A 26,956-nucleotide genomic window follows, 5' to 3' on the forward strand; every position below is an offset into this window, starting at 1 on the left:
TGTCCTGGACATCTGTCAGGCAGCAACATGGGCATCTTTGCACACATTTGCCAAGCATTACTGCCTGTACAGTCCGGTTCGGAGGGAGGTTCATTTTGCCTGTTCGGTCCTACTTAGTTTGAGGTACTGGTCTGGACCCACCGCCGGAATGGTATGGCTTGGGTATCTAATTCAAAGGTAAGGAATATGCAGCTAGAAGTCTCAGATAAACAAGTTACTTACATTATCTGGTAGAGACTCTATCTAGCTGCAGATTCCTTACAGCCCTGCATATGCCTCTCCGCTTTGTGGACTCATTTTGTAGGGCTAGGGTTACTCCCCTTTTCAGGGCCCTTGTTTTGCACATGACTATGTTGGTTGCTTCATGGCTCTGTGCTTCTGGTAGGGAAAACAGACGTCCGCATGCCTGGGTGGTGTCTACATAGTTACTGAGATGTCCTAACCAACTTGAACGACGCTGACAACGTCATATGGAGCTGAAAGGAGCCACCTGACAGCTCGTGCAAGGGGTATTGCTCAGCAAAAGTTTCCGAATCCAGTCTGACGCCTGGGAATTTCAACGGTAAGGAATCTGCAGCTAGATAGTCTGTACAAGATAATGCGTTACCGAAGGTAACTTTTTCGTATAGCACACAACTCAACTGGGAGGCTATTATGGCTCTGAAGTAGGAGGGGTATGGGCTGCGTGAGGTTCGGGGCTTAGTGAAGAGCCAGATCTTCAGTTTCTTGCAAATTCAAGAAGTGAGGAGGCAGCTCTGATCTGCAGGAGCAGGTCGTTCCTGGCTTTAAGAGTGAGGTAGGAGAAACACTACCCCCAGATCGGGTTCTGTGTATGAGGGGGATGTGTTAGAGTAGGAATCTGGGCTAAGCAGAGGTGTCTGATAGTGGACGTTTACGCAGTTGTTGACATGCATGAGAGTAATGCTCTGTAAGGCTTTGTATGTGTGCATGAGTAGTTTGAAGAGTGCTCATTGAAGAGTGCTCGGGTTAGGAAGTTAAAGGCGAGTCTGCATTGATTTCATCACAGGGTGCGTTGCTGTAGTCCAGCTTGCTGGTGATGAGACCTTGGGTGACTGCTCTGTGAGTATTAGTAGGCAGTTATTTGAACATTTTCTTGTGTGTTGTAGCAGTAGACAGAGACTGTGTATACTTGGCTAGTCACGGTGAGCTGGTTGTTGATTACACTTCTGAGGTTCTTTGCGTTGGTTGCCGGAGGGGTGTCTGGCCGAGTTTGGCGCACCACCAGGTGGATTTGCAGAGCAAGGAGGTGATTACCAATGAGTTGGTTGGCTAGGCGTTTATCATTTTGTTAATGACTTTTGCCTGGTAGGGTAGAAGGGAGCTAGACCAGTAGTTGGCTAGTATGTTCGGGTCTTCTGAGTGTTTCTCTAGGAGGGGGAGTACTAGTGTGTTTCCAGGTGTTCGAGTAGGTCGGTGTCATTATTGAATCATTTAGGATGAGGGTGATGGCTGTGCTGATAGGTTCTAGTTCTTTGATGAAGATGTGACATGATGAGGAACAGATGCTACCAAGCATATGGATTGCATGGTTGTTGTGGTTTCTTGAGTAGTGATGGGGGAACAGGTGGTCAAGGGGGTCCTCCTAGTGATGCTTGACATAGGCAAGAGTGTGCTAGGATGGAAGTGTCCTGTCTGGTCTCAAGGCTGTTTTGGATGCTGTTGATCTTGTTGCTGAAGAATAGGGACAGGAGGGAGCAGAGTTCCTGAGAGGGGGTTTACAGTGGTGGAGCTTGCTACTGGAGAGGCAAGTCTTTCACTATGACAAAGATGTACTTAGGCCTGTTGGTACTTCTTTTAATACAGTTGGTGAGTGCATAGTGTTTAGTGGCTCTGATTTGCAGATGGAAGTGTCCGAGGGCAGATTTGTAGCTGCTCTATGATGGATACACCATCTGTCGTATTACCAGTTCAGGCTGGACTGTTCCAATGAGAAACAGGGTCAAGACTAATTTGCAAAAGGAGGGGTCTGAACTGGGGTGTCGAAGTGAGTTAAAGAACGATGATGGACTCAAACTAGATCTGTGACTGGGGGTAACAGCTTGAAAAGTTCAGCTCTCCGTCCATCATCTCCTTGTGTTTGCTTTGTTCGCCCTAAGTTGGCAAGGAATGCCCAGACGTGGGTCCTTTACTCACTTTGCCACTGGATTCAAGCTAGCCTGGCTGATGAGGGGTGTGTGTTACCCCGAAACTGGTGTCAGGATGCTTGTTTCAGATTCAGGGAAGACCTGACTTGGCAGTACGGGCTGGACTGTTCTCCTGAGGAACAAGATTAAGATTGATTTGCATATTGCTGGGTCTGAACTGGGGTAGCGAAGTGAGTTAAAGAACGATGATGGATTCAAACTAGGTCTCTGACTGGGGATAACAGTCTGAAAAGTTTCAGCGCTCCGTCCTTCATCTCCTTGTGTTTGCTTTGGTCCAGAGATCAGACAGGCCCAGGGAAATAAATATCTGCTTCACATATTTTAACCAGGGTAGCATCACCACTCCCTTTTGCCTATCCAAGGCCCCTGACATCTAACCTATAGGATTCCAACTGAGTGGTTATCCAAATACTTAGCCAATATAAAGTTGACTTCAGCCTCACTTTGGGGATAATAGATTGCATATTCAAATCTAGTTTGAAAACTAGTGGGATGCTTTAAGGGAGTTTAAAAGTGCCTGCCTCAGGAATGTATTTTCTACAACCCCTAATTCTTCAATCTTACTATGTCTCCAGAGTTCAGGCCCATAAACTGAGGCCGCCACTGCTTGAGCGCTCCAGATTTCTAAAAGACGGGATACAGGATGGAGGGAAGTATTATTTGCACATCTCAGAGCGTTAGCCAGCTTGTTCTGTAGCAAAAGCACGCTTTTTGTGATCTGATTCAGAGAGTCATTTTAAAAATCAAGCTGTGATGCTCAGGAACCTGGATTGGAGAAGGAGCGCTTGATATAATGACCTTCATATTGCGTTGGACGCACCCTGGAGGTTTCTGCTCAGGAAGTACCTTTTGCTTTAGAGCAGTCAAAAAGTACACCAGAATTCGAAATCTCTCAATTTTCATGTGTGAATATTGAAAGGGTAATGTTAGCTAAATTTCAACTAACTCCTCAGGTAGTTAACATTCTGCTAGCAGATAAATCTCCTTCTGTCCGGGCTGTGTAGTCTGCTTAATGGAAAATGTTACTGCTTGGTATAAGGACAAATATTAGGAGCATTTTCGGGGTGATATAAATACCATTTTGAAATTTGCTTTACATCTGGCAGAGAAAGGTTTGAACTTTAGGACAAGTATCAGTTACTTAGCAGCACTTCCAGCTTGGCATTTTGCCCCTGACCAAAGATCTTTGTTAAAGGTTCCTCTGGTGGTGCTTTTTCTGAGGAGCTTAAAGAACACCTCTCCTCCCACTCCATTTGTTGTTGGGCAGTGGGACCTTAACATATTTTTTTTCCTGTTTACAGTAGGGAGTGTTTTTTAACTGCTAAAGAGGGGGCCAGTGTTGCTACCACCTACTTATAACCAGGTACCCTCCTAGTTTTTTACATGTAAGAGAAAATAGTGTTGGCAGCAGGCATCAATCGGTTTGCAATCGGAATAATCAGCAATTCAATATTAACACATTTTAGAAAAAGAAACATGTTGATCAACACGTCACAATAAGAAAATATACAACAACGTCCATCATGCCAGTAGTGCTTTTTTTTAATTTTTATTACTGTAGTAACTTGGTTCAATCCAGTTTTTAATTCAATAAATCCTGGCCACTTCAAGTCAACAACGGATATTCTGGTATTGACTATGAAACTGTTCTTGTCTTGATAATAGGTACGAAAGGTTTTATCAAAATAGTCTATCTTCAAGTAGTCATAAAGGAAATCAAGGGCATTACGCAGTTCTTAAATTTCAGATGCATGGTAAATGAGTGAATAAACAGATCTAGGATCTAACTATTATGCAAAGGCTAATTATTAAGATGGAACCATCTTCAACAAACAAACTGTAGTGCTCTCTACTTCCAGACTTTCTAGAGCACTTCAGTGTTAATTCAGGCATCTTTGTAGTTATGCGTTAACTTCATGACTGAAACTTGAGGATTATCCTATACCTTTTGGTTCTTTATCTGGTATGAATCATTATTTAGAACTATTACGGTAATGTCTTACTTCCCAGACTAAACCTAAGGCCTAGTCACTGGAATGTCCACCTTAGAATAAACTTGAGGCCTAATGGCTTTAATGTCTTAAAACCAAGACTAAACCTAAGGCTTATGACTGTAATGCCCTACTTCTCAGACTAAACTTAAAGTATAATGACTTTAATGTCTTACATCCCAGACTAAACCTAAGCGCTAGTAACTAAGAAGGCCTACATCCCTGATTTAACCTAAGGTCTAATGACTGTAATGTCTTGCTCCCCAGACTAGACCCAAGAACTAATTACTGTAATTGACTTCTCAGACTAAACATTAGGTGATGCTATAGAATATTCCGAGCTTGTTCTTTGGTTATCACTTGCAACACAGAATTCTTATATGACAATATTGTGGGTACAGAAATGTTCTCCATTACCCAGTGCATGCAGAGGAAAAGAATATTAAATGTTCCTATCACTGACAAGCCATTATCGCAGACCCATAGCACTTCCGTGCAATGTAGGTGTAAGCACTAGTTAGTAGTGGCCAACATTGATTACATTACAGCCTAATTCAATGTCACCTCGCTTACAGTCTTGCTCCAGTTAATAGAGCTTGCCATTCGATATGCTTGTCTACTTCCTTTGAAAACATACACACCCTTTTTCAAGAGCCAAAAAACAATAGTTGATATAAGTAGTCTACATGCACTGCAGGTCCCTTGTAGTAAACCTGACTACTACTGCTGGCTCTTTTTTTTCCATAGACAGTAGTATAACAACGCTTTCTCTCTTCCTCTCTGTTGGCAGCTCTGAGGGAAGAATTTTTTTGATTGACAGTGGGGAGGGAGTGTTGAAAACTTTTAGGAAGAACCTATAACCAGTTTCTGTGCAAAAAGGAGACATGAGTGTCTAGTGTTGAATCCAAAAAGCTTAGTAGACTAAATGTATTCTCTTACAGATTTCAACGCCAGAGTGGTTCAGTTGATGTGCATTTAGAGGGCTGTGTTTTTTCATACCAGTTGCACTAGACCCCTTCAAATGGTTTTCTGCTAACTATTGGCGTCACTCATTATCATAATAGGCACTGAATATTAATTTACCATTCTTTTGAAAGTCTTAGAATTTTTTTGATGAGGACACTTGGAGTCTATTGCTATTAGACTTTTGAAGCTGTATATTTGTCAGGTTTTCTACTAGCCATTGCTCTTTTAAGACCTGGTACTTGTGTATTTTGTTGGAATATATACAATGGAATAACTTGTCGATTTAAGTAGAATCTCCTTCAGATCAAATGAACTAGATCATGTCTGACATAGGGGGCTGATACAGTCTTCTCAGGACACTGCCAATGAGTGTTGGGTCTTCCCCAGACAGGGCTAATGGCGGTCTTTCCAGAGGCTCATGAATTCTGGAGCTTCTGTAGTCTGCTCAGTGATTTATTTTGTTACCCTGCATACAAACATTACAGTAATCAAACTCTGACTAAGCATAGAGGTAGACGTAGGAATGAAATGCTTCCTGGGAGCAAATTCCTCTGTTGTTTTAGGTATTAATATTCCATTTGTTCCATCTGATCGATTTGGGATTTAATCATATGTGGCAGGTTGATGAGGCACCATGAGGAATTGATGTCAGCAGAGGTGGGAAGAGTGGAACTTTGCAGAATCACATTGGGCTTTTAAGACTGGGTTTATTGAAGCCTGTTCGGCGCAGCCAGAAAGGTTCCAGCCTTTGAGTTCTGTTGTGCTATATTCAAGTTAAAAGGGTGAAGTATCCAGATTACAGTGAATCTAAACAGATGGTCCACATTACCACCTTAAGTCTCTATATTTTACTGTAGTTGTATTCCTAGACCAGCGTATTTATCCCCTTCATTTGTGCAAAACATAGCAGAAGCTTATAATCTCCTAACACTATATTCTTAAATTGTGTTGAGTCTTTTGTGAAAGATAAAAAAGATTCCATTCTCTTAATTTAGTAAGCTCCCTCAATACCACCTCTTACACTCACTGCTATGTGAAATTACATTCTGTGTCAACATTATCCCAAATATACAATGAATCTTTTCTTCTGGCCTTGTTGGGTCCTATTTGGTCAAATGAACTAAAAAAGAACTTGATTACCAAGTCGAACCTGGCCTTATTTGTATGACACATGTGGAGCATTGTGACAGATCCGACACCTGGCTGCACCCCCTGTAGGGATGCTTCTAGGGACATAAATTGTGGGGGTGGATCTAGGTTATTTATCTCAGTTATTTCATATTTCAGAGCCATGGTAATTGTAGAGAAGAATTATTGTTCAATAGCATTCCACAACATTGACAAAGGAAAGGAGTAAGAAAAACTAGAGCGGTCATGGCTTGCTTTCTAGAGAGTGAGTTCCAGCATTTTGTGTTGGCAGATGCAGAGTCCATTCCAGAGATACAATATATTTTACAGGACATGATTCAGTTTACCAAAATGAGTGAAAGAATGGAACATCAGTGTGTTTTGCTGCATACAAAGAACCCCCCGTATGTTTCACTATGCGGTTTGCACAGGCAGCCTGCAAATTATAGAATGTCCTCCAAGTAAAACTTTCCCATTGAGTTCCATGACTGCACTGAATGACTGGATGCTTGCATTATTCGGCAGTATTTTGTAGCATGTATACCTTGCTCTGCTTGAGCATCTGCTGCTTTCTGGATATTGAAAAGGTCTATGTTATGGCAGATACTGCCTCAATGAGATTTCTCCCCAGGAAATTCCCCCTGTTCCAGAAGTTTTCTCCGCAAACAATCTGGTACTGGAGACCCACTTCAGGAAGTGACAACAGTAGACTATATATGGTATCAGTTCCTGTATTTCTGTGCCATTACTGCCAGGGGCCCGGAGCTGCTCTTTGTTTATCTAATTCCTCAAATGTTTCAATGTCAGCCCTCAAAATCCAAAGCTGCCAAATCCTTGAACGACCTCCCCCAACACACCAGGGCCTCCACCTCACTTCATGAATTCTGCAAGAAACAGCAAACATGGCTTTTGAATTAGTCTTGTGTTGCGACCATCGAGACTGCCTGTACTCCAGCCCAGCCTCATCACACGCCTACATTCACCTTCTCAGCTGTAGTAATAAAGTGCAAGGTCCTTTTATGAAAGGTAGCTTTCTGCATGGACTATGGTAGCACTTCTAATATATCTCTCATACATATGATGGGTCTATTCCTTGGACACCATACCAACCCAAAGATACCCAGAGGTCCTCACTTCTGTCTATGAAGTCACGGGCATTCCTTCACGTCCCACCCCTGATGTAATGGCTTTACAGGATCACAGAACTCTAATCATTTATCGTTGTGTATTCTTTCTTCTTAGTTTCTTCAGCCTTTAGAAAGCCCCAGGCCTATGCGCCACAGGGGGCTAAACATGCGTCTGCTATCTGTACAAGTTTCTCATGGTACCTGTCAACACTGCTGGATTAATGAAAAATTAATTGAAAAATAAAAGACCAAATGACAAATAATTAAAAATTAATTTTGATTTATTCAAACTGGAGGACACACTTAACCCACCTCTTATTACTCACCTGCTCAGCGCCTGGATATCCTCCGGGGTGACAAGCCGCACTCTACAAATCCACCTTTCATTACATTTCATTACAGGGCAAATGTCCCTTCCTAAGGTCTCTCGGTTCAAGCCTTGTCAACGATGTGGAAAGGATATGTACCTGCCAGAAACCCACAATATTACGTGTGGTGTTTTGGTTCTGACCATAACCATAGGTAGCTTAAAGCCAGGCATTGTCTGGCTGGAGCTCATTGAGGCCCTCCGCTAGTGGTCTTTTCTCCAACCATCCTCACGTAATTCTCCTGACAGGGAGTGAACCTACAGCAAGTGCTCCCCCAAAAAGAGACTACCATCCTAAGGAGATGTCCTCTTCTTCCTCAAGGAAACTGTCCCATTTCTGGGACCATTCAGAGTTGATGGTGCTGTTCCCTGGCCATGATCTCTTCCTTGTCCTCTTTCAAATGGATTCTGTTTCTTAAAAAAACTGTAACTAGAGTTTTATGCTTTTTCTCTCTACTACTAATTTCGAAATATCTGCACAAGGGGTGGGAGAATGATGTGCCAGTGATCCCATTGTAACGTTGTTGCTAGAGTTCGAATTTCTTAATAAAAAGAGAAGACGAGGCATTTTGCAAAACAGGAACCGTTTGTTTAAGTAAACTGTTCAACTGGTAGAACAGTTACACGCAAGAAGTCTGAGGACTGTCTCAATTTACATTGTTTTGTTTCTCTTTATATACTAAATCACAACTAGCAATTAAAGTTTCTGGCGTACCATATGTGGTGAGGAATGTTGGTTGCTGTCTTAGAATCGCAAACAATGGTTACTACAGGTGCGTCTCGATCTCGCGTTGGCCCAGTGTGGCTTGTGGTGAACGTGTCAAGATGTTGGGCATGGGGAGTATGTGAGCACGATGCGTGCAAGGTTCTTATTGACTATGTGTTCCTAACTCATGTGGCATCTGACTTTATGGTGTTTTCAGAAGTGTGCGTACTCCTCTGGCCACATGCGCTTTATTGGGGGCAATCTCCCCTGACCATTGTAATGTCGCTGCGCATATCTGTGGGATTGATCAAGAGTTTCCTGCCCAAGTGTTTGCCTGCCAGCTACGCGCCCTCTCACCTGTGACCCATCAATCAGTAATCCTGGGCCTTGGTCGCAGGGCCTACCTGACTACATACTTGCGTTCCAGGGTAGATGTGGAGTTCAGAACAGGTGATTCTATCAATAAGGCTGAGAGCTCATTTTTATTGATAAACGCATCGATATCCATATTAACAACATTGTTACGTGATTTCCTTAGCTAGTTGGCACTACTCCAGTGGGAACTGCTTTGGGACTAATTTCGAAGGTGACTATTATACAGAAAGAAAGAAAAAGTTAATTATCTTCCTTAACTATAGGTCTGGTGGATACTATATCTTCCAGCTGATTCCGCACCATCCTCCATCTTTCCATTCTAAGTTAGTGCTGTTACTAATAAGATTGCAATGTATGGAATAATTAATCTTGCTGTTTTTTTGCTATAGTTTAGCTCTACTGCTCTTTTCTGCATGCCTCATTGGGTGCGAAACAATTTAGCATCTACTGCTAGGGTGTCAGGTGGTAGCCTATATTGTTCAGTGTTGTAACTTGACGCACAGGGAGAACTGTGAATGATGTCGAATGCCGCCACTTGCCAGTGCTGATGAGATATTGCTTGGGGAAAAAAAAAAGCTGGATCCAGACTGGGTCATGCATAAGGTGAGGAATCTCTAGCAAGACATGGTAACCAGCAGAAATATTTCATTTTGCAGAAAGTCTTTAAATGCTCAAAAATGCACTTTACAGATAAAGTCCTTCATTTTTCTTTTGACAATATGCCAAATGTTTTTCCAGAGTTTATTCTCAGAGTTAGGTCACACTATGTTTGGAATTCAGGAAGTGGCACAAGACTAGGTAATATTTCTATTAATAGAGTGCGTCTCGAAGTGGTGATGTAGGAGAGGGTTTGCTTTTATGGTGTGCATATGCATTACAAGGCTTAGGGAGAATGTATCAAGCCTTTTTGAGTACACAAACGGGCTGATTCTCAGAATCGGCCGATTTACAAATGCAAAAAAGACTTCTCAAATGTAGCAAACCCAAATTGCGATTTGGTAACCTGTTCCCGAATCGCAATTTGGGTTTGCGATTCGGTATTAGGAAGGTGCATGTTTGGGGCGTCCCTTCCTAATACCGAATTGTCTTGATATGTATGAATGTTTTGTGACTGTAAATGCGGTCACAAAACATTCGCATATTACCACCTACTTCATGTAGGTGGTAACCCATTCGCAAATTGGAACGGGTCCCCAAGGGACCCCTTCCCCTTTGTGAATGTTTGTAAATGCATTTTTTAATAGCAGGCAGTGGTCCCACGGGCAACTGCCTACTCTTAAAAGATGAAAAGAAAACTTTTCATTTTTCTTTTTTAAATGCTACCCGTTTTCCGTTGAGGAAAACTGGCTGCATTAAAAAAATTAAAAAAAATGATTGCTTTATTTAAAGGCAATCACGGACATGGTGGTCGGCTGTCTCCAGCGAGCCACAATCCCTGTGATTTTAGCGATTCCTAGAGGGTTGCAAATTACGACCTACCTGATTAATATTCATTTGTGACCCCTTGGAAATCGCAGGCAGTGTACTACACACTTTCATGCATGCCGTTTTGCGATTCCCTAATTGTGAAGCGCAAAGATTCGCAATTAGGGAATCGCAAAACATTTTTTTGATACAACTGGCCCTTAATACTTTGCTCTTAAGGAATGGAAGGTTGAGGGGTGCATGAGGAACATTGCTTGAATAATGGTAGTGCCACGTCTTGATATGCATACGTTTTTTACTGCCAGGAAATCAAGAAACTGAAGGAGCTGATGAGTGCAACAGAGAAAGTCAGACGAGAGAAATGGATTGATGAAAAGACTAAAAAGATTAAAGAAATCACAGTAAAAGGTATTAATGTTCATCTTTCTTACTGATGTGAGTGGGTGGAAGCTAGTGATGTCAAATGGCTTTTGCTAGCCCATGTAAACTGTACTTTTATGCCTTTCCTGATCATGACCACATCACAGGTCAGCCCCCTTGTCATGCCTCAGGAAACCACACCCACATGGACTGAATTTGGCCTGCTTTACCTGTGTTGGCCACTGGTCTAGTGAGTCAGTGGACTGCAGGTCAAGGTAACCAGTGGGTAGGAGGTCCAGTGAGCCAATCAAAACAGGCTAAGTAAATTAATGAGCTGTGCGTCATTTGAAACAAGGGGCTGCAGACATTTTCCATGTAGTTTTTGTGAAGATCTTCATTAACAAGAAGCATGATAATTTAAAATTTGACCAATTAGCATATGGGGAAATGATTGGTTTGCTTTCAAACTAAATGTTTGCATATTGTCTCTGGACTGTTTGTATTTAAATATAGCTATTTTAGGTTTCTATTGGGGTAGAATGTCTCCAAGCTCTGCCTCCATGGACCATGGAAAACGTTTTTCCACACCCTCATCTGTGAAATTTACAGCAGTCCTTTTACAATATACATCACAGAATGTTGGACAGAACACAATGATGATGCATTCAGGTTCCATGTCGATTCATATTCTTTTTGAAGTTCACAGACTTAAAGATTTCATTGTGAATGACAAACGTGGTATCTTTCTGTCCTTCAGGTGTTTTTATTTTCTATTTTTACTGTTTTGATAGGTTTACCTATACATTTACCACCAACCCCCTGCCCACCCTTGATTAATTTAGCGCAAGCGCTCAAGGAAAGTACAAAAGTGAAATTTGTCAAACAACGTTGAAGCTATTAGTAAAACGAACAATGATTTCTTCTCTATGATAAAATCTAACTATGATTATAAAAGGGCTATCACCACTGCGGTACTAAATAGTGGCCACAGTAGTACAGCAGAGTTAATATTATGCTGCCTGGGGGCGGAGCTAGCCACGCTGGGAAATGGCTGCCATGTAGGCGAGCTCTCCCGACCGACACGACCAAATGCAGCCATCCTGTGTCACGAGACAACAATAACATCCTGCAAACGAGTGATAATATGAGGGGCACCTACCGACACAGCATCCAGTTGAAATAATCGCCGTTGCTGTCTCTACGGAGCTGCGGGGCGTGATGATCGGCATCGCCGGGAGGTCGGGGTGAGCGCATCGCGTCAGACGCTGGGACGAGCCTTCTACGAGGGGCCGGAGCATGCTCGGCCTGATCCGGTTCCCCAGCGATGAGTGTGCCTGCGACGCTGGAACAGTGACGGGGGAGCACAGAGACACAAGCCCACCTGGTGTTGCCCCCTTTGAGCGCCCCGCTGGATGTGCCGGTAAGAGGGATCGCCGAAGCGTTGGAGAGGTGAGCACGGAGGCGGGGTGGACAGCGACTGCGATTCTCGACACTGAGGCCTGGGCTGCACTAACAAGTAGGCCTCTGATTCAACATTGAGCGCTACCGGCATACAGGGGGACCGGCGGCGCCGCGATTTGGAGGCGACGCGGGGAGGCTGCCCCGCCCCCCGCAACATACGCTGGAATGTGGCGAGGCGCTGGGAACCTGTGAATAGCTTGGGCCTCCGGGTGGCGGTGCGGCATATCCTGAGAGGAGTGCTGGGCTCGCATCTGTAGTAGGAGACGGACACAATTTCAAATAGAGAGAGCAAGGAACGTAATGGGACATTATTTTGTGCATTAATGAGCCCTGATGGATGTGCTTGGGCGGTTCTTCCGATCTGGGATGGCAGTCTGATACTGGTAGAGCAGTACCCCGAGGCCCACCATTAACATACATGGGAATTACTGATTGCCTGGGAAACTCCGGGAGTGTGTGAACATATTGGAAGCATTGGAAGATAGGATTTGTGGTCTCTGGGCTTCGTATACTTGCCGGACCCTGTGCGTGATCGGCGGAGTCGCCTAGTACCAGCTAATTAGATTGCTGGTGGCTTTGCCGCTTGTGGATTTTGGTGCGATACGCGCAAAGATTTCCTATTCTTTCCTGCAACTATACTGGGAGCCATTCACGAATTGACAGGGGGTGAGGCCGTAAAAGGCGGTTGATATCACATATAGGGGTGCCGCTACTGCTGTCTTGCCGACTATAATCCTTGTAAAATGGGGAAACCTGAGAAAAATCACCCAAAACTGCACTTTGAGCAGCAACGGAAGGCGCCTGAAACAATCGCTGAAACACCTGGGCGGGGTCCGATGGGTGCCGCGGCCGCGACGGGATCGGACGCGACGGTGGATTTCCAATCAATGTTCGCGACAATACAAGCCACTCTACTAAACATAGATGGTCAAATTGATACCCTAACATACCGAGTGGACCGTATGGCTGAACGATTGGATAAACACACGGAACGAATAGACACGGCCGAGCGTCACATCTCGAACGTGGAAGATTCGCATCAGCAAATGGAACGGAAACAGAATACAGCGGAAAAAACCATACAGACTCTCCTGGCAAAGACTGAGGACTTGGAAGCTCAATCTAGATGCTGCAACATACGCATTTTGGGAGTGGCGGAATCCACTCACACAGGAAACATGGAACGATAAGTCGAGACATTATTAATCACTATGCTAGGCAGAGAAACATTCTCCGAAGTGTTTATAGTGGAGTGGGCGCATAGATCCCTTGCACCACCACTGAGACCTGGAGCGCGACCGAGACCCATCATTGCCAAAATCCTGAACTACAGAGACAGAGACGCTGCGCACGCAAGGCCCGTGAGTTGGGAAATCTTGCACATGAAGGAATGACAATATCATTATTTCCGGATTTCACTTCGCAGGTTCAGGAGGCACGTAAGAAGTTTATGGATGTCAAGAAAAAATTAAGAGAGAATAACGTCTCATATGCCATGCTCTATCCTGCTCGTTTGAAGGTTACTGAAGATGGGAAAAGCACCATCTGTAATGATCCAAAAGAAGTCCTTAAATTCTTGCAACTGCATCACCCACACAGTCTGCGCCGTAAATCTCCAAGGGGCCAGAGTGTGGAACAGGACCGCACGTCAGATATCGAATAAGGACAAGATAGCCTGTTATGGTGTAAGAGGAAGTAATAGAGATTATGTAACCCTTAAGATAAAGGTGATTGCATAGTAACGTGTAGGATGTGACACACGCATATAACGTTATAATGAAAAATGTTGTGTTGATTCGGTTACTCAGCTGTAGCATCGCTGAGATTCTTTGCTGGTAACTACCGCCCCCCTGTGTACACCACTGAAGTTGTACGTGTTAATTCAAAGGGGGGAATAGTGGGTGGGGGGGGGGGGGATTTGAGTTTGGTCATTATTGATGAGAATTGCCTTTGCCAAAGTTGGGGTGGTGAAGTGGGTGGGGGTAGGGAGGGATGGGGGTTTTGATATATTTAAGAGAAACTGCGTGTTTTGTTCTGATGTTTTTGCATATATGGGGATACTGCGGTTTGGTGTGGTGGACGCCAGTGACACGGAGAGTACACAAAAATATAAGATCTCAGGCAAATTGTACTGTGTGACAGACACTGATATCACATAGCAAGCTGGCAACCGCGCCAATAAGATTGTTAACATAGAATGTCCGGGGCCTAAATAGTCCCAAAAAAATTAGGCAGGTATTGGCTTACCTTGATAGACATCATATTGACATAGCCCTACTTCAAGAAACGCATTCATCACCACACAAGGAGGGGCGGTTGGGTTGCAGGTGGGCGGAACTCACAGTGTCGGCAGCCTACTCATCCTACGCTCGGGGCGTATCAACCTTTATACGTAGGGGCACCAATTTTGTTTTAGATGAGACACTTACTGATCCACAGGGGAGATTCGTTATAATTACAGGAACATTACGGGGCACTAGGGTTGGCATCATTAATGTATATGGCCCTAATACGGACGATCCAGCTTTTTTCCAGACACTACTCACTGCACTGCGAACATTACCACCGCTGGAGCTAAGGTGGGGGGGAGAGACCTAAACGTAACATTAGACGCTTGTAAGGACCGATCACCCAACACCACAGAGTATCACAAACGAGCAGTATCCGTCTTGAAAAATGGGATGACGGAGTTTGGTCTGTGGGACATTTTGCGCGTGCCTCACCCTACCACATTGGAGGGTACACACTCATCAACGGTGCATAGCAGCTGGTCCAGATTGGATCACTGGCTCATTACTGAACATGCCTCCATGTGGACAAGGGAGGTGCGGCACCTCCCGCAGACCTTATCGGATCATAAACCGGTCCTGTTAGCGCTCCTGATCCCAACATACACACCCCCGCCATTTGTATGGCGCTTCAACGCCGCGGCTTTACTGGATCTCCTTTACAAAGAAGGGATATATAAGGCAATAGAAGACTATTTCGTGAATAATACGCGCTCAATCGATAGTGCAGGGGTGCTCTGGGAGGCATTCAAGGTGACGCTGCGAGGGGTATGCATCAGTACACATGCGGGTATATTGAAAGACATACAAACCCAATTGAAGAACTGCGAGGGTAGAATAAAGGCCCTAGAAACCGAATATGAAAACACGCACATGGCACTAGCATTAGGAAGCTTGCGCGAAGAGATGAGTAGATACAGTGAACTTGTAGAGAATGAAATAAAATACATTGGCCGTTGGTACACTGCACACAGGCTGGGCGAAGGTGGTAGACCGGGGCGGGTATTGGCGCACAAAATACGACTTGAACATAAACAACACACTGTCACCCGGTTAGAGGACAGAGATGGACGGATACACTGTGACACCCAGGGTATATTGTCTACATTTGCGGACACTTATAGAGACTTTTACAGCACACAACATACGGTATCGGAGGCCGAAATACGAAATTATGGCGAAGATATTGCACTAGTGTGGCTGTCGGATTCGCACCGCGAACACCTAGCGCAGCCTGTCACAGAGGAAGAGGTACAACTTGCTATAAAATCTTTGCCCAATGGTAAATCGCCTGGCCCAGATGGCTACACTGGAGAATTCTATAAAGCATACTCGGACCTCCTGGTCCCACACATGCTTGCAATGTACGATGAGGCATATAACAATAAAATCCTACCCCGACGCTGCGGGAGGCACTTATAGTAGCCTTGTTGAAGCCGGATAAGAATCCGGATAAAGCAGAATCATACAGGCCCATCTCACTAATAAATACCGATGTTAAAATTCTGGCCAAAATTATTGCTACAAGGCTGCAACCCTTTATGTCCAAAATAGTTCTGCCTGATCAGTCGGGCTTTATTCCGGGGCGCTCGACTGCGAATAACTTGCGCACTATATTTGCCCTGTTGCATCAATTGAGTCCAGAGTTACAGGCGGTAGCAGTCCTACTGGATGCTGCCCAGGCATTTGACTCTGTCGAATGGCACAATATGTTTGCAATATTAAATAGAATAGGATTACTGCTATAGGCTGATCAACTGGATTGCCCTACTCTAAACTAAGCCCGTTGCCCGAGTCAAGGTAAACAGACACATATCTGGCACAATACATATACAGCGGGGAACCAGGCAGGGTTGTCCGTTGTCACCACTGCTCTTCGCTATAGCACTGGAGCCATTGGCTTGTAAAATACGGCAGAACTATGAACATGCGGCATTGCAATTCCGACTCAGGCCAATTAGCATATCATTATATGCTGATGATATGGTGTTATATGTGCGGAATCCTGAAGAAAACTTATCACCGCTGCTGCGAGAATATATAAAATTCGGAGAGCACTCAGGTTTGAAAATTAATTGGGACAAATCAGCAGTAATACCGTTGACAATTAATACAAAAGCACCAAAGCTGGACTTTCCTCTCATTTGGCAGGAAGACCCCATTAAATATCTTGGAGTCTGGATCCACGGGAGGTGGAAACTGTACTAAGATCCAATTATGGGATGGTGGTGGACCGCATAGAGGCGCAGATAAATAGGTGGATCACTCTCCCTCTATCAATAGCATATAGAATATCGCTAATAAAAATGGTATTATTGCCCAAATTGCTATATTTATTTGTTAATATTCCGATACCTCCACCTGCCCCACTCTTTAATAGAATACGGGCGGCCTTTGTTAAATTAATATGGGCTGGGAAGCAAGCTCGTATCAGCTTGAAAACCATGACACTCCCATACACAGCTGGTGGATTCGCAGTCCCGGACATTTATCTATACTATATATGTGCCTAGGCGCAATACGCCTATTACTGGTATCACCCGGTAAAATACCTCCCACATCTGGCGGTGGAGGATGGAGATGCGGACCCGATACCACTACCCTAAATATTGCCGCATACACGATCACACCTTACATCAACGAAATCAATACGATACGCACTACAACACAAGCATGGCAGCGCATCAGTCAATTAGCGCACAAGACGCCTTTATATGCACTGAACCTACCGCTGGCACATCACCCTGCTATATCCGTCACAGAAGAACAAAAGAGTATGGGGATGCTAGAGCGGGTGGAAATAACGCAGTTGGGTGACCTATATCCCGGCGGAACTTTTATTACATCTGAGGATCTGTCTTATGTGCGGAACCAATCGCTCCTTTTTAGATTCACCTATCACAGGCTCAGAGCGGCCATAAGGGAATTCTATCCATCCTTCCCCAGAGAACCTCCTAGTCTGCAGCCATTACAAACATTGATAGCTGCGACCACGCACTCCAACTTGATCTCAATCCTCTATAAAACGGTGCAAACAGAGATAGCCATGGATACTTATAATGCGCGAGACAGGTGGAATAACTTATTAGAAACTCCACTAACTGATGAAGATTGGGTTTCATGTTGCACCCTCACTGAGTTGCTCACACCTAACGGAAATCTCCGCATCATACACTTTAAATACGTATATCAAGCATATCACACCCCAGCTAAACTGTATAGGTATGGATTACGTGATAATGCACACTGTAAAAGATGCGGAACTGATCGGGCAGATTTTATCCACCTTTCATGGGCTTGTCATAAGATACAGAAATTTTGGGAGGCAGTAACTTGCCAGTTGGGAATGATGGTAATGTGCACGCTGCCATGTGAGCCCCGACTCTGCCTCCTAGGCCTTAATATACCGGCACGATCAAGAAAAAAGAAGCTAATAGCCATCATGTTGTTGCTGGCAAAACGCAGAGTCGCCATGCACTGGGACAGCAAGACTTCCCCTACTTTCACAAGATGGATTTTAGATGCTGTCTATTGGAGGGATAATTTTGCGACATATGCAGAGGAACTGCCAACCAGCCCTTGGTCACGGAGGAGCACCACCGCCTGTGCCTCGTGGGTCCGTGTGCTGTTGGAATTGCCAGCTACGCGGAAGAGGTAATTCCTGTGTGGCCGTTGCTGCATCGGAGTTCCACCCCCGGGACCGCGCGGGTCCGCTTGCTGTTTTGATTGTACAGTTTGAGTGGAGCGGGAGATGCCAAGTATATTGCACAGTGAGGCGGACAGTACACTTTATCCCAATATGATTGTTTAAAGGAGTGACTTTGACGACGCCCACATGGGTTAACTATTGTGTTGCACTACCAGTCCCAGAAGGCATTGGGTGATAATTAACATGCTGATTGTTTAAATAAAGAGGGATTTCACTGATAGTGCATTTCTGTCGTCATCTTCACTTACGGCCCATGAAGAAGGGCGTCCCTGCCCGAAACGCGTTGGCCTATTTGAGAGGTTGTGTCTGAAAAACCTACCTGTAAACATAGGAGCGATCCCGAGTGCGCACTCCACCTGAAGGGGTAAACGTGAAAACAAATATGTGACCAGCCCTTGGTCACGGAGGAGCACCACCGCCTGTGCCTCGTGGGTCCGTGTGCTGTTGGAATTGCCAGCTACGCGGAAGAGGTAATTCCTGTGTGGCCGTTGCTGCATCGGAGTTCCACCCCCGGGACCGCGCGGGTCCGCTTGCTGTTTTGATTGTACAGTTTGAGTGGAGCGGGAGATGCCAAGTATATTGCACAGTGAGGCGGACAGTACACTTTATCCCAATATGATTGTTTAAAGGAGTGACTTTGACGACGCCCACATGGGTTAACTATTGTGTTGCACTACCAGTCCCAGAAGGCATTGGGTGATAATTAACATGCTGATTGTTTAAATAAAGAGGGATTTCACTGATAGTGCATTTCTGTCCTCATCTTCACTTACGGCCCATGAAGAAGTGCGTCCCTGCCCGAAACGCGTTGGCCTATTTGAGAGGTTGTGTCTGAAAAACCTACCTGTAAACATAGGAGCAATCCCGAGTGCGCACTCCACCTGAAGGGGTAACCGTGAGAAAAAAAAAAAATGTATATGTATATGTATATGTATATATATGTATATGTATATTACCTACTGGCGGTCGCCAGTAGGTAGTTATAGTTAGGACCCCTTTTCCATAGGAAAACCTCAACATTCTATTTTGAATAACTTTGGCGCCGGTCGATGAATCCTCGCGAATTTCTCAAAATAGGTGGGGCGCTACGCTCCGCTCCTACCCTGAAAGTCTCGGGGGGATTCGTCAAGCGGGGGCTGAGATAAAAGGGGGGTCCCAAAACGCGTTTTTCCCATGCATTTTTCCATAGGACCTTTAGAACGAGCTACAGCCCGAACGGCTGAACAGAATTACTAGAAATTTGGCAGAGAAGTAGTCCCTAGGTCAAGGAAGTGCCTTTTGTAGGTTTGGTGTAAATCTGTTCAGTAGATTCTGAGAAAATAGCCTTTAAATCAATATATATATCTGAGCCCGCTTACGGTACGCTTACCGTACGCTTACCGTAAGCGTACGGTGGCGTGCGTGAGCGCGATTCTGATTGGCTCTTAGATCTTAGTAAACATTCGAATCGGCCGAAACCAGGAAGCGGCGGCCGCCATTTTGTCTCTCGCACTGAGTGTTGTTTATCAAACAAGATGGCCAAAAACATGTTACGGGGCTGTTTTGACAACTCCCTCCCACATAGTCATGTTGAGGGAGTCCCCAAACATCCCCCAAGAGCAAAAACGTTTTTATTTTTTTTTCGGCAATTTCTCCGAGTACGCTTACCGTACGCTTACCGTAAGCGTACGGTAAAAAAAAAAAAAAAAAAAAAAAACACTATCCACACTTACCCCACCCCCTGTGCTTTTGGTGGCCGTAGGCCATCAAATGTACAGGGCTTATTGATAGGTAAAAAAAACTAAATTTTGGCAACATGAAATTATAAAATCGAAATAAAAAAAACACTATCCACATTGACCCCACCCCCTGTGCTTTTGGTGGCCGAAGGCCACCAAATGTACAGGGCTTATTAAAGTTGATAAAAACCGTGCACGGAACGAACTGCGTTAAGTGGGCGCGCACGCCTCGAATGGCGTAAAGTAACTTAGCATTTAAAAAAACGTACAAATTCAATGAAAAAACCATAGGTTTCACACACGTTATAGTTAGGAATTAGCATTTAAAAAACCTTGCAAATTCACTGAAAAAACCATAGGTTTCACACATGTTATAGTTAGCGGAAATTTTACTGATAAAAAACCAGTGAAATTGCCCCGTTATAGTTAGTGCTGGCAACTATAACTCACGCGACCGCAATCTTCTGCTGATGACATATGTGTCTTTATGAAAAAAAAATATTTGTAATATATGTATAGCTAAAAATGTATGGAAGAAGACATGGGCAAATAAGTGTCTAAATACAGTATTAGCATCAGCAGAGGATTGCGGTCGCGTGAGTTATAGTTGCCAGCACTAACTATAACGGGGCAATTTCACTGGTTTTTTATCAGTAAAATTTCCGCTAACTATAACATGTGTGAAACCTATGGTTTTTTCAGTGAATATATATATGTATATGTATATGTATATGTATATGAAACAGTCCCGTCTCACCAAGTTTCTCCAAACAACAAACGAGAGTGGACCCAAGTTAAGTGCTGGTTTTCTTATTTTATTTCTTTAGTATGTCGCCATGACGCGTTTCGACAGCTCCCTGCCTTGATCACATGACAGCATTACTTTGTGTGCTCAATCCATTTAAAGTGACAGTGTCCAATCAAACAGTTCATAGACATAAAAGACATATTTTGCATGATGTTTACGCAAGTTTGAATGATAATCGCATGGATGCTTAAATAAATGTTGTAGCTAACAGTCATATAATGTAAATATATAAATACAAATAATACTAAGTTAGCAACACATTTTTTTACAAAAACATAATCGGAATTCAATAGTTTGCATAAATGCTTGGTTCCTGAATTATGTATTGCAAGACATTTGCCAGTCCCATTATAATGTTTAATCTTTTTTCAAAATAGTTTGCTTGAATGCAATAAAGGGCTGGTGTAGCCTAATGCTTATTATGTTGAATGGACCACTTATTCAAGTGCCTAAAATGTGAGAAAATTAATAAAATCTAAAAAATCCCCATATTACAAACAGCCATATTTTACCCTAATTTTTCTGATATTTTAAAGTGCCCGTGCCTTATTTACTAAAATATTGTCACATTACCTTTACCTCATCATATGCTGATTATATTTCTTATGCACAATTTCATTTTTAGGAGGTAATAAAGGGTATTTGACGTACCAGTGTATAGACCAGGGTTCAAGAAAAGGAGTTTATGGATGTATTCTAGAGTAATTGATTCCCACTATTGTACTTTAAAATTAAAATAAATATGTATATAAATATTAAATACATAAAATGTTAATAAATACAATTCAATTACTAAAATTACTCCATAAAATCTTTCCAAATTTACAATATAAAAACAGCATAAAAGGAAGAAAATACATAGAGGATAAAAGGTCCCCAGACTCAGTAAACGTTTGAACAAAAACCATGGGTATAAAATGTATGCATTTGTTTTGCTTGTTATGGATAATACCAATGATGTCATTCTCAATCTAGATAAGTATGCAAATCCTCACTGGTGTTAAGGCCCCCCGGCTGCTTTGTATCCATTTCTAAAATATATTTAGTTTCAAGGCGCCTTAGTTTGTGTTCCCGATCACCTCCTCTCTTTAGTGGAGGGATAGCATCAATGACAAAATATTTCAAATATTTAAGATTGCTATCATGATGCAATTTAAAGTGCCTCGCTACCGGGTAACTTGGGTCATTGTTGACGATGGCCCTTGTGTGTTGCAAAATGCGTTTGTGTACAGATAACTTGGTGCTGCCTATATATGATAGATTGCAGCTACATTGCAAGACATAGATTGCAAATTCCGTCCGACATGTCAAATGTTGTTTTATATCAGAGGCTTTGCTACTAAATGCAGTGTTGTATGAGGTTTTATTTATGCCATACTGGCATGCTTTGCAGCTAGAGCATTTAAAGAAACCGTTCCTGGCTACTAACCATCCTGTCTGCTGTTGCTCTTCAGGATTTTTCCGAACCAAAGCATTGGCCATTGAAAATGATTTTCTGTAGGTTATAGCCGGATGCTTAGGGAGCATTGCTCCAATTACTGGGTCATCCCGGACTATAGGCCAATTTCTTCTAATAATGGTTCGCAGCTGTTGTTCCTGCCTGGAGTAGGTTAGTATCAATCTAGTCGGTTCCTTGTCCGTCTTCCCTTTACTTCTGCTCGCTATCTGTGATTCGCTCTCTACCTTGAGTAAATCATGTCTGGAGCGTTTCCTAGATTTGACTATAGCATTGTCAATAGATACACTCCTGTAACCTCTTTCTAGGAATCGCTTTTTACTTTCTAACTGTTTCTCATGCAAGTCGTGATCGTCGCTACAAACCCTACGAATACGCAGCATTTCCCCGTATGGGATGCTTTGTATTAAATGAGGAGGGTGTGCACTGGATGCATGCAACATAGTGTTCCCTGCCGTATCCTTACGATATAGGGATGTTGTCATGTTATCATTTACTATGTTAATTTGTACATCCAAAAAAGTTATATTTGTCTTGCTAACATTAGAGGTAAATTGCAAATTCACATCGTTATTGTTCAAAGATGCCACAAATTCATGTGCCTCATTTTCCGATCCACTCCATATAACAAACAAATCATCTATGAATCTAAGCCACGAGATGACATTATTCTTAAAAACAATTTCATGCTTCCTCATGAGGACCAGCTCCTCCCACCACCCCATAAATAGACAGGCATAACTGGGGGAAAAGCTGGCCCCCATGGCTACACCCTGTATCTGTTGAAACATTTGATTTTTGAACATGAATAGGTTATTTTCCAAACAGAATGCCAGCATGTCCAACAACATTGTATTGTGTCGTGCAAATTTGAGAGGTCTATTAGCTAAAAAATATTCCACGGCTTTAAGACCATCTACATTTTTTATGCACGTGTATAAGGAGGAAACATCAAGAGCTATTAAGAGCCAACCCTTTTGCCATTTTATATCAGTTACTTTTCTGATAAAATCACTGGTATCTTGTACAAATGACTTTAAATTTTTAACGTGATCCTGTAAAAAGTAGTCAATATACCGAGACACATTTTCCAAAAGTCCATCACAGGCCGATATTATGGGCCTTCCTGGTGGTTTGTTGATGTTCTTATGTATTTTTGGGATAAAATACAATGACGGCGTTATGGGATACTCCTTCTTCAAATACTTGTACTCCTCCATGCTCAATAAACCCATGCTTTTCCAAGCTAATAATTTAGAGAAAAGAAGATTCTGCACAGATTTATATTTCATTGGTGTGCTCCTTCGATAACAGTTAGTGTCATTTAACTGAGAATACGCTTCCTCCAAATATTGCTTTAATGGCCATAACACAATGTTCCCTCCTTTGTCAGAATTCCTAATAACGACCTGGCTCTCCTTCTTCAGTTTCTCGATAAGTTGATTGTATTTTCTCTCATGATTTGTTATTTTTCTTTTGGCCTTGTTAACATTCAAATGCAGTTTTTTCACCTGTGCCACAATCTGCTCGTTAAAAACATCAACAGAATCTCTTGGCATAATGGGAGTGAATTTTGATTGTCTTTTGAAGGGTGTGTCCGGTTTGGACCCAGTACCCATTCCTGGTGATTGCCCGGTTTCATTATTCATTTCCATACAACCTTCATCAAATTCATTCATGTTGCTGTTAGCCTCCTGTGCCAATTCCTGTATTGTTCTTAATGTATCCAGGTCAGCAACCATTAAATCAGACATACTATTGTTATCATTATTGGGGATAGCCCCGATTTCTGTACCGGATATTTGGGGGCGCAAAGCATGGAACTTTTTTAGCTTCAATTTACGGATGAATTTGTAGATATCAGCCCGAGTCTGTGGATAATCAAAATTCGACTCAGGACAAAATGAAAGACCCAAAGAGAGCAATTGTTCCTCTGCTCGTGTCAAATCTATCTGGGCCAAGTTAATTATGGTCATGGTTTGAGGTTGCCCTGGTGTTGTTTTAGTTGGACTTTTTAGCTTTATTTCTTCCTCCATCCACCCCGACCTCGTCCCCGAGTTTGGCGTCTGTTTGCGGCGTTCTCGGGCTGCTTTCCTCCGTTGCTTTCGGCTCTCAGTTCTTCGTTTTTTGCCGGTTGGTTACGGGGGCGCAGCGTTTCCTTTCTGCTTCTCCTTAGATAATCCAGTTCTTCCCCAATGTAGGTTTGATTGCACAGTTAACTCTCCCCTCCGTGTCTGATCCACTTTCTACTGCGGAACTCAGGTCCGATGTTGAGGGAGTGTCCACTGCCTTTAAGTTACTTGTTGAACTTGGCCCCTGCTTGTTTATTGTTGCTGACCTATAGGCATCAAATTTACGTGCAAATGTAAAGATCTGTCCACTTGCATAATCATCCTTATCTCTGCGAAATTTAAAAGTCTGTCTTTGCTTGATTTTTTCCTCCTCCTTACTGAGTCTTGACACCATATCCTCGTGTAACTTCGTCCTTTGCTGGGAATCACTAATAGTTTTTATTTCGGCGTCTAGGGCATCTATTTTTGTTTGGAGCTCACCACGATCGATATCCGCATATTTCACCAATATCTGGACCAATTTACGCGATGACTCTAAATTCGTTTCCGCCCACTCGGCCATCATTCGGGGGTTTGGGGTGTCGTAACTTGGGGCAATCATTATTCTCAGCCCCCTGGGTATCCTCCCCACATCGAGATACCGCTGCAAAGATTTCGACTCCCACCATTTAGCCTGTTCCTGACGCATTAATTTCTCCAAAATGCAATATTTCTCCTTTAGACCCTGTTCTCCACTTAGTTCCTTATTAATTCCTTTGTCAATAAGCTGCGTTGTTACCGGAGAGTCTGAAAACATCTCCTCTGCGGCTGTTTCTCGATTCCGTAACGCTGCGGCAGACATTTCTAAAGAAAATAATAATATTCAAATCAGTTCCGTCAGGACGCCTTACCGAACAATGCAATGATCCTGGCGGCAGGCTCCTCGGATGCACACCTCCCCTCCTGCTGCTTTATTTGCTTTCCGATTACTCTCCGGTTTTACGAGACGAACAGTGTATATATATATATATATGTGTATATGTATATGTATATGTATATATATATATGTATATATTTATATGTATATATATGTATATGTATATATATATGTGTGTGTATATATATATATATATATATATATATATATATATATATATGTATATATATTATATACACACATATATACAGGAACTTCGCCGCAGTATTCAAAGTCGTAGAAAAGGACGAAGCGGACCCAGTATCAGTGCAAGAAATTTATTTCAAAGGTATGTCCAGCACCGCCATGACGCGTTTCGGCCTCAGATAGGCCTTGATCACATGACGCTGACTAAGGCAGTCCATAGGTTTATAAAGTGCATAGTACGAATCAGGTGATAGGTGGGCCAATAGACATAAAAAACATACATTGTGTCAATACTTAACATGCTGATAAAATACGAACATGAATGGCATTTTACAAAATCATAAAATCCACTTGTTGCCATAGCATAGTTCTATATATAAAAACCACAATTATAGTTTTATATAAAAAAAGAGAGAGAGAGAGAGAGGCGAAGACTCATTTGCATGCCAAAATACCAAAGCAATGAATGGTGAGCTTACACGCCGCTTCTGCCATACACAAGAAATGTTTCTAGAGAAAACAAGCAAGGTGATATTTCAAAAATCACTATATTGCTGATATTGAGATTAATCCCAATTGTGCAAAAATAGTGCAAAGACAGGTACAAATGTGCAAAAAATGCGAGTGCAAATTGTATGCAAGGAACCATTGGGTTCGTACCATAGTCACAGTGAAATCACCGTTGTTCCTTTGTCTGTTTAATACACTACTGATACCAGGTAGAGTCCTCAATGTGCAAAGTGACGCAAGTGCAAATAGCAATTATACATGTGCAAATAATGCAAGTGCAAAACATAGCATGATATAGCTCATTTGTGTGTGTAATACCACTTAGTAACCCGCAAGGACCCGGGTTTGCACAAGTTAAGCTAATGCTCATGTGAGCTGACTCACTGCTCTAGCTGGTATAGCTGTGAAATTAGAAAAAAGAACTTAGCTGCACATCTAATATCTCCTAAGATTGAATATCTAATGGCAAATAGAATGCAACTTGCCGGTTCACTGGCATGTACTTCACCTAAAATTAGAACAATTGTTTACATATGAAAAATGCTGAAAAATAATTCTATATGTCTAATACCAGCATGTATGACTAATTTGCCCACTAAAACCCAGATAAAAAGTGAAGGGAGGGGTGAGTGACAGAAGGGGACACTTATTGTATTTAAAAAAAAAATAATAATAAAAAAGTATACCAGATGTCCTTACATATCTGCAATACTTTCTGAAATGTCACACATACCAGAATGTAAAAAGTACGTGAGGTGCAGTTTATGTATACTTCTGTTACATAGATTGTTGAAATAGCAATACTAAATAACAAGGTACAATTAATGAAGGCAGGTGAAAAGGTCCTCACTTGAATTCAGGCCATTAGGATTTTTAGTATCCAGCTCGAGAATGTATTTCGTTTCGAGCTTTCTAAGCTGAACCTCACGGTTTCCCCCCCGGCGTAGTGGTGGAACCATGTCCACCACAAAATAACTGAGGGAGTCTAAACAGCTATCATGTACCTCTTTAAAATGCCTAGCGACCGGGTACGTTACATCGTTGTTGCTGATGGCCCGCATGTGCTGGAGTATACGTTTGTGGACTTGCAGTTTGGTGCTACCTACATACTGCAGGCCACAAGTACACTCCAGCACATACACCGCAAAGTCAGACTTGCATGTCAATTTTTTGGAAATGGGCATGATGATATCACTAAAAGGTGTTTTGTAGCCAGTCTTAT

The 26,956-nt window shown here is 42.9% G+C and overlaps 1 protein-coding gene across 1 annotated transcript in view; it reads left to right on the forward strand.

The window, feature by feature from the left end:
* Positions 1-26,956, forward strand: part of CEP131 (centrosomal protein 131) — a 467,091-nt gene that overhangs the window by 281,254 nt on the left and 158,881 nt on the right. Inside the window, exon 18 of the mRNA XM_085617399.1 lies at positions 10,556-10,658. Within this exon, the coding sequence (XP_085473525.1) occupies positions 10,556-10,658 (103 nt within the window). The remainder of the gene's footprint in view (positions 1-10,555; positions 10,659-26,956) is intronic.

Source organism: Triturus cristatus, chromosome 7, assembly GCF_964204655.1.
Source record: "Triturus cristatus chromosome 7, aTriCri1.1, whole genome shotgun sequence".
Lineage (NCBI taxonomy): Eukaryota > Metazoa > Chordata > Amphibia > Caudata > Salamandridae > Triturus > Triturus cristatus.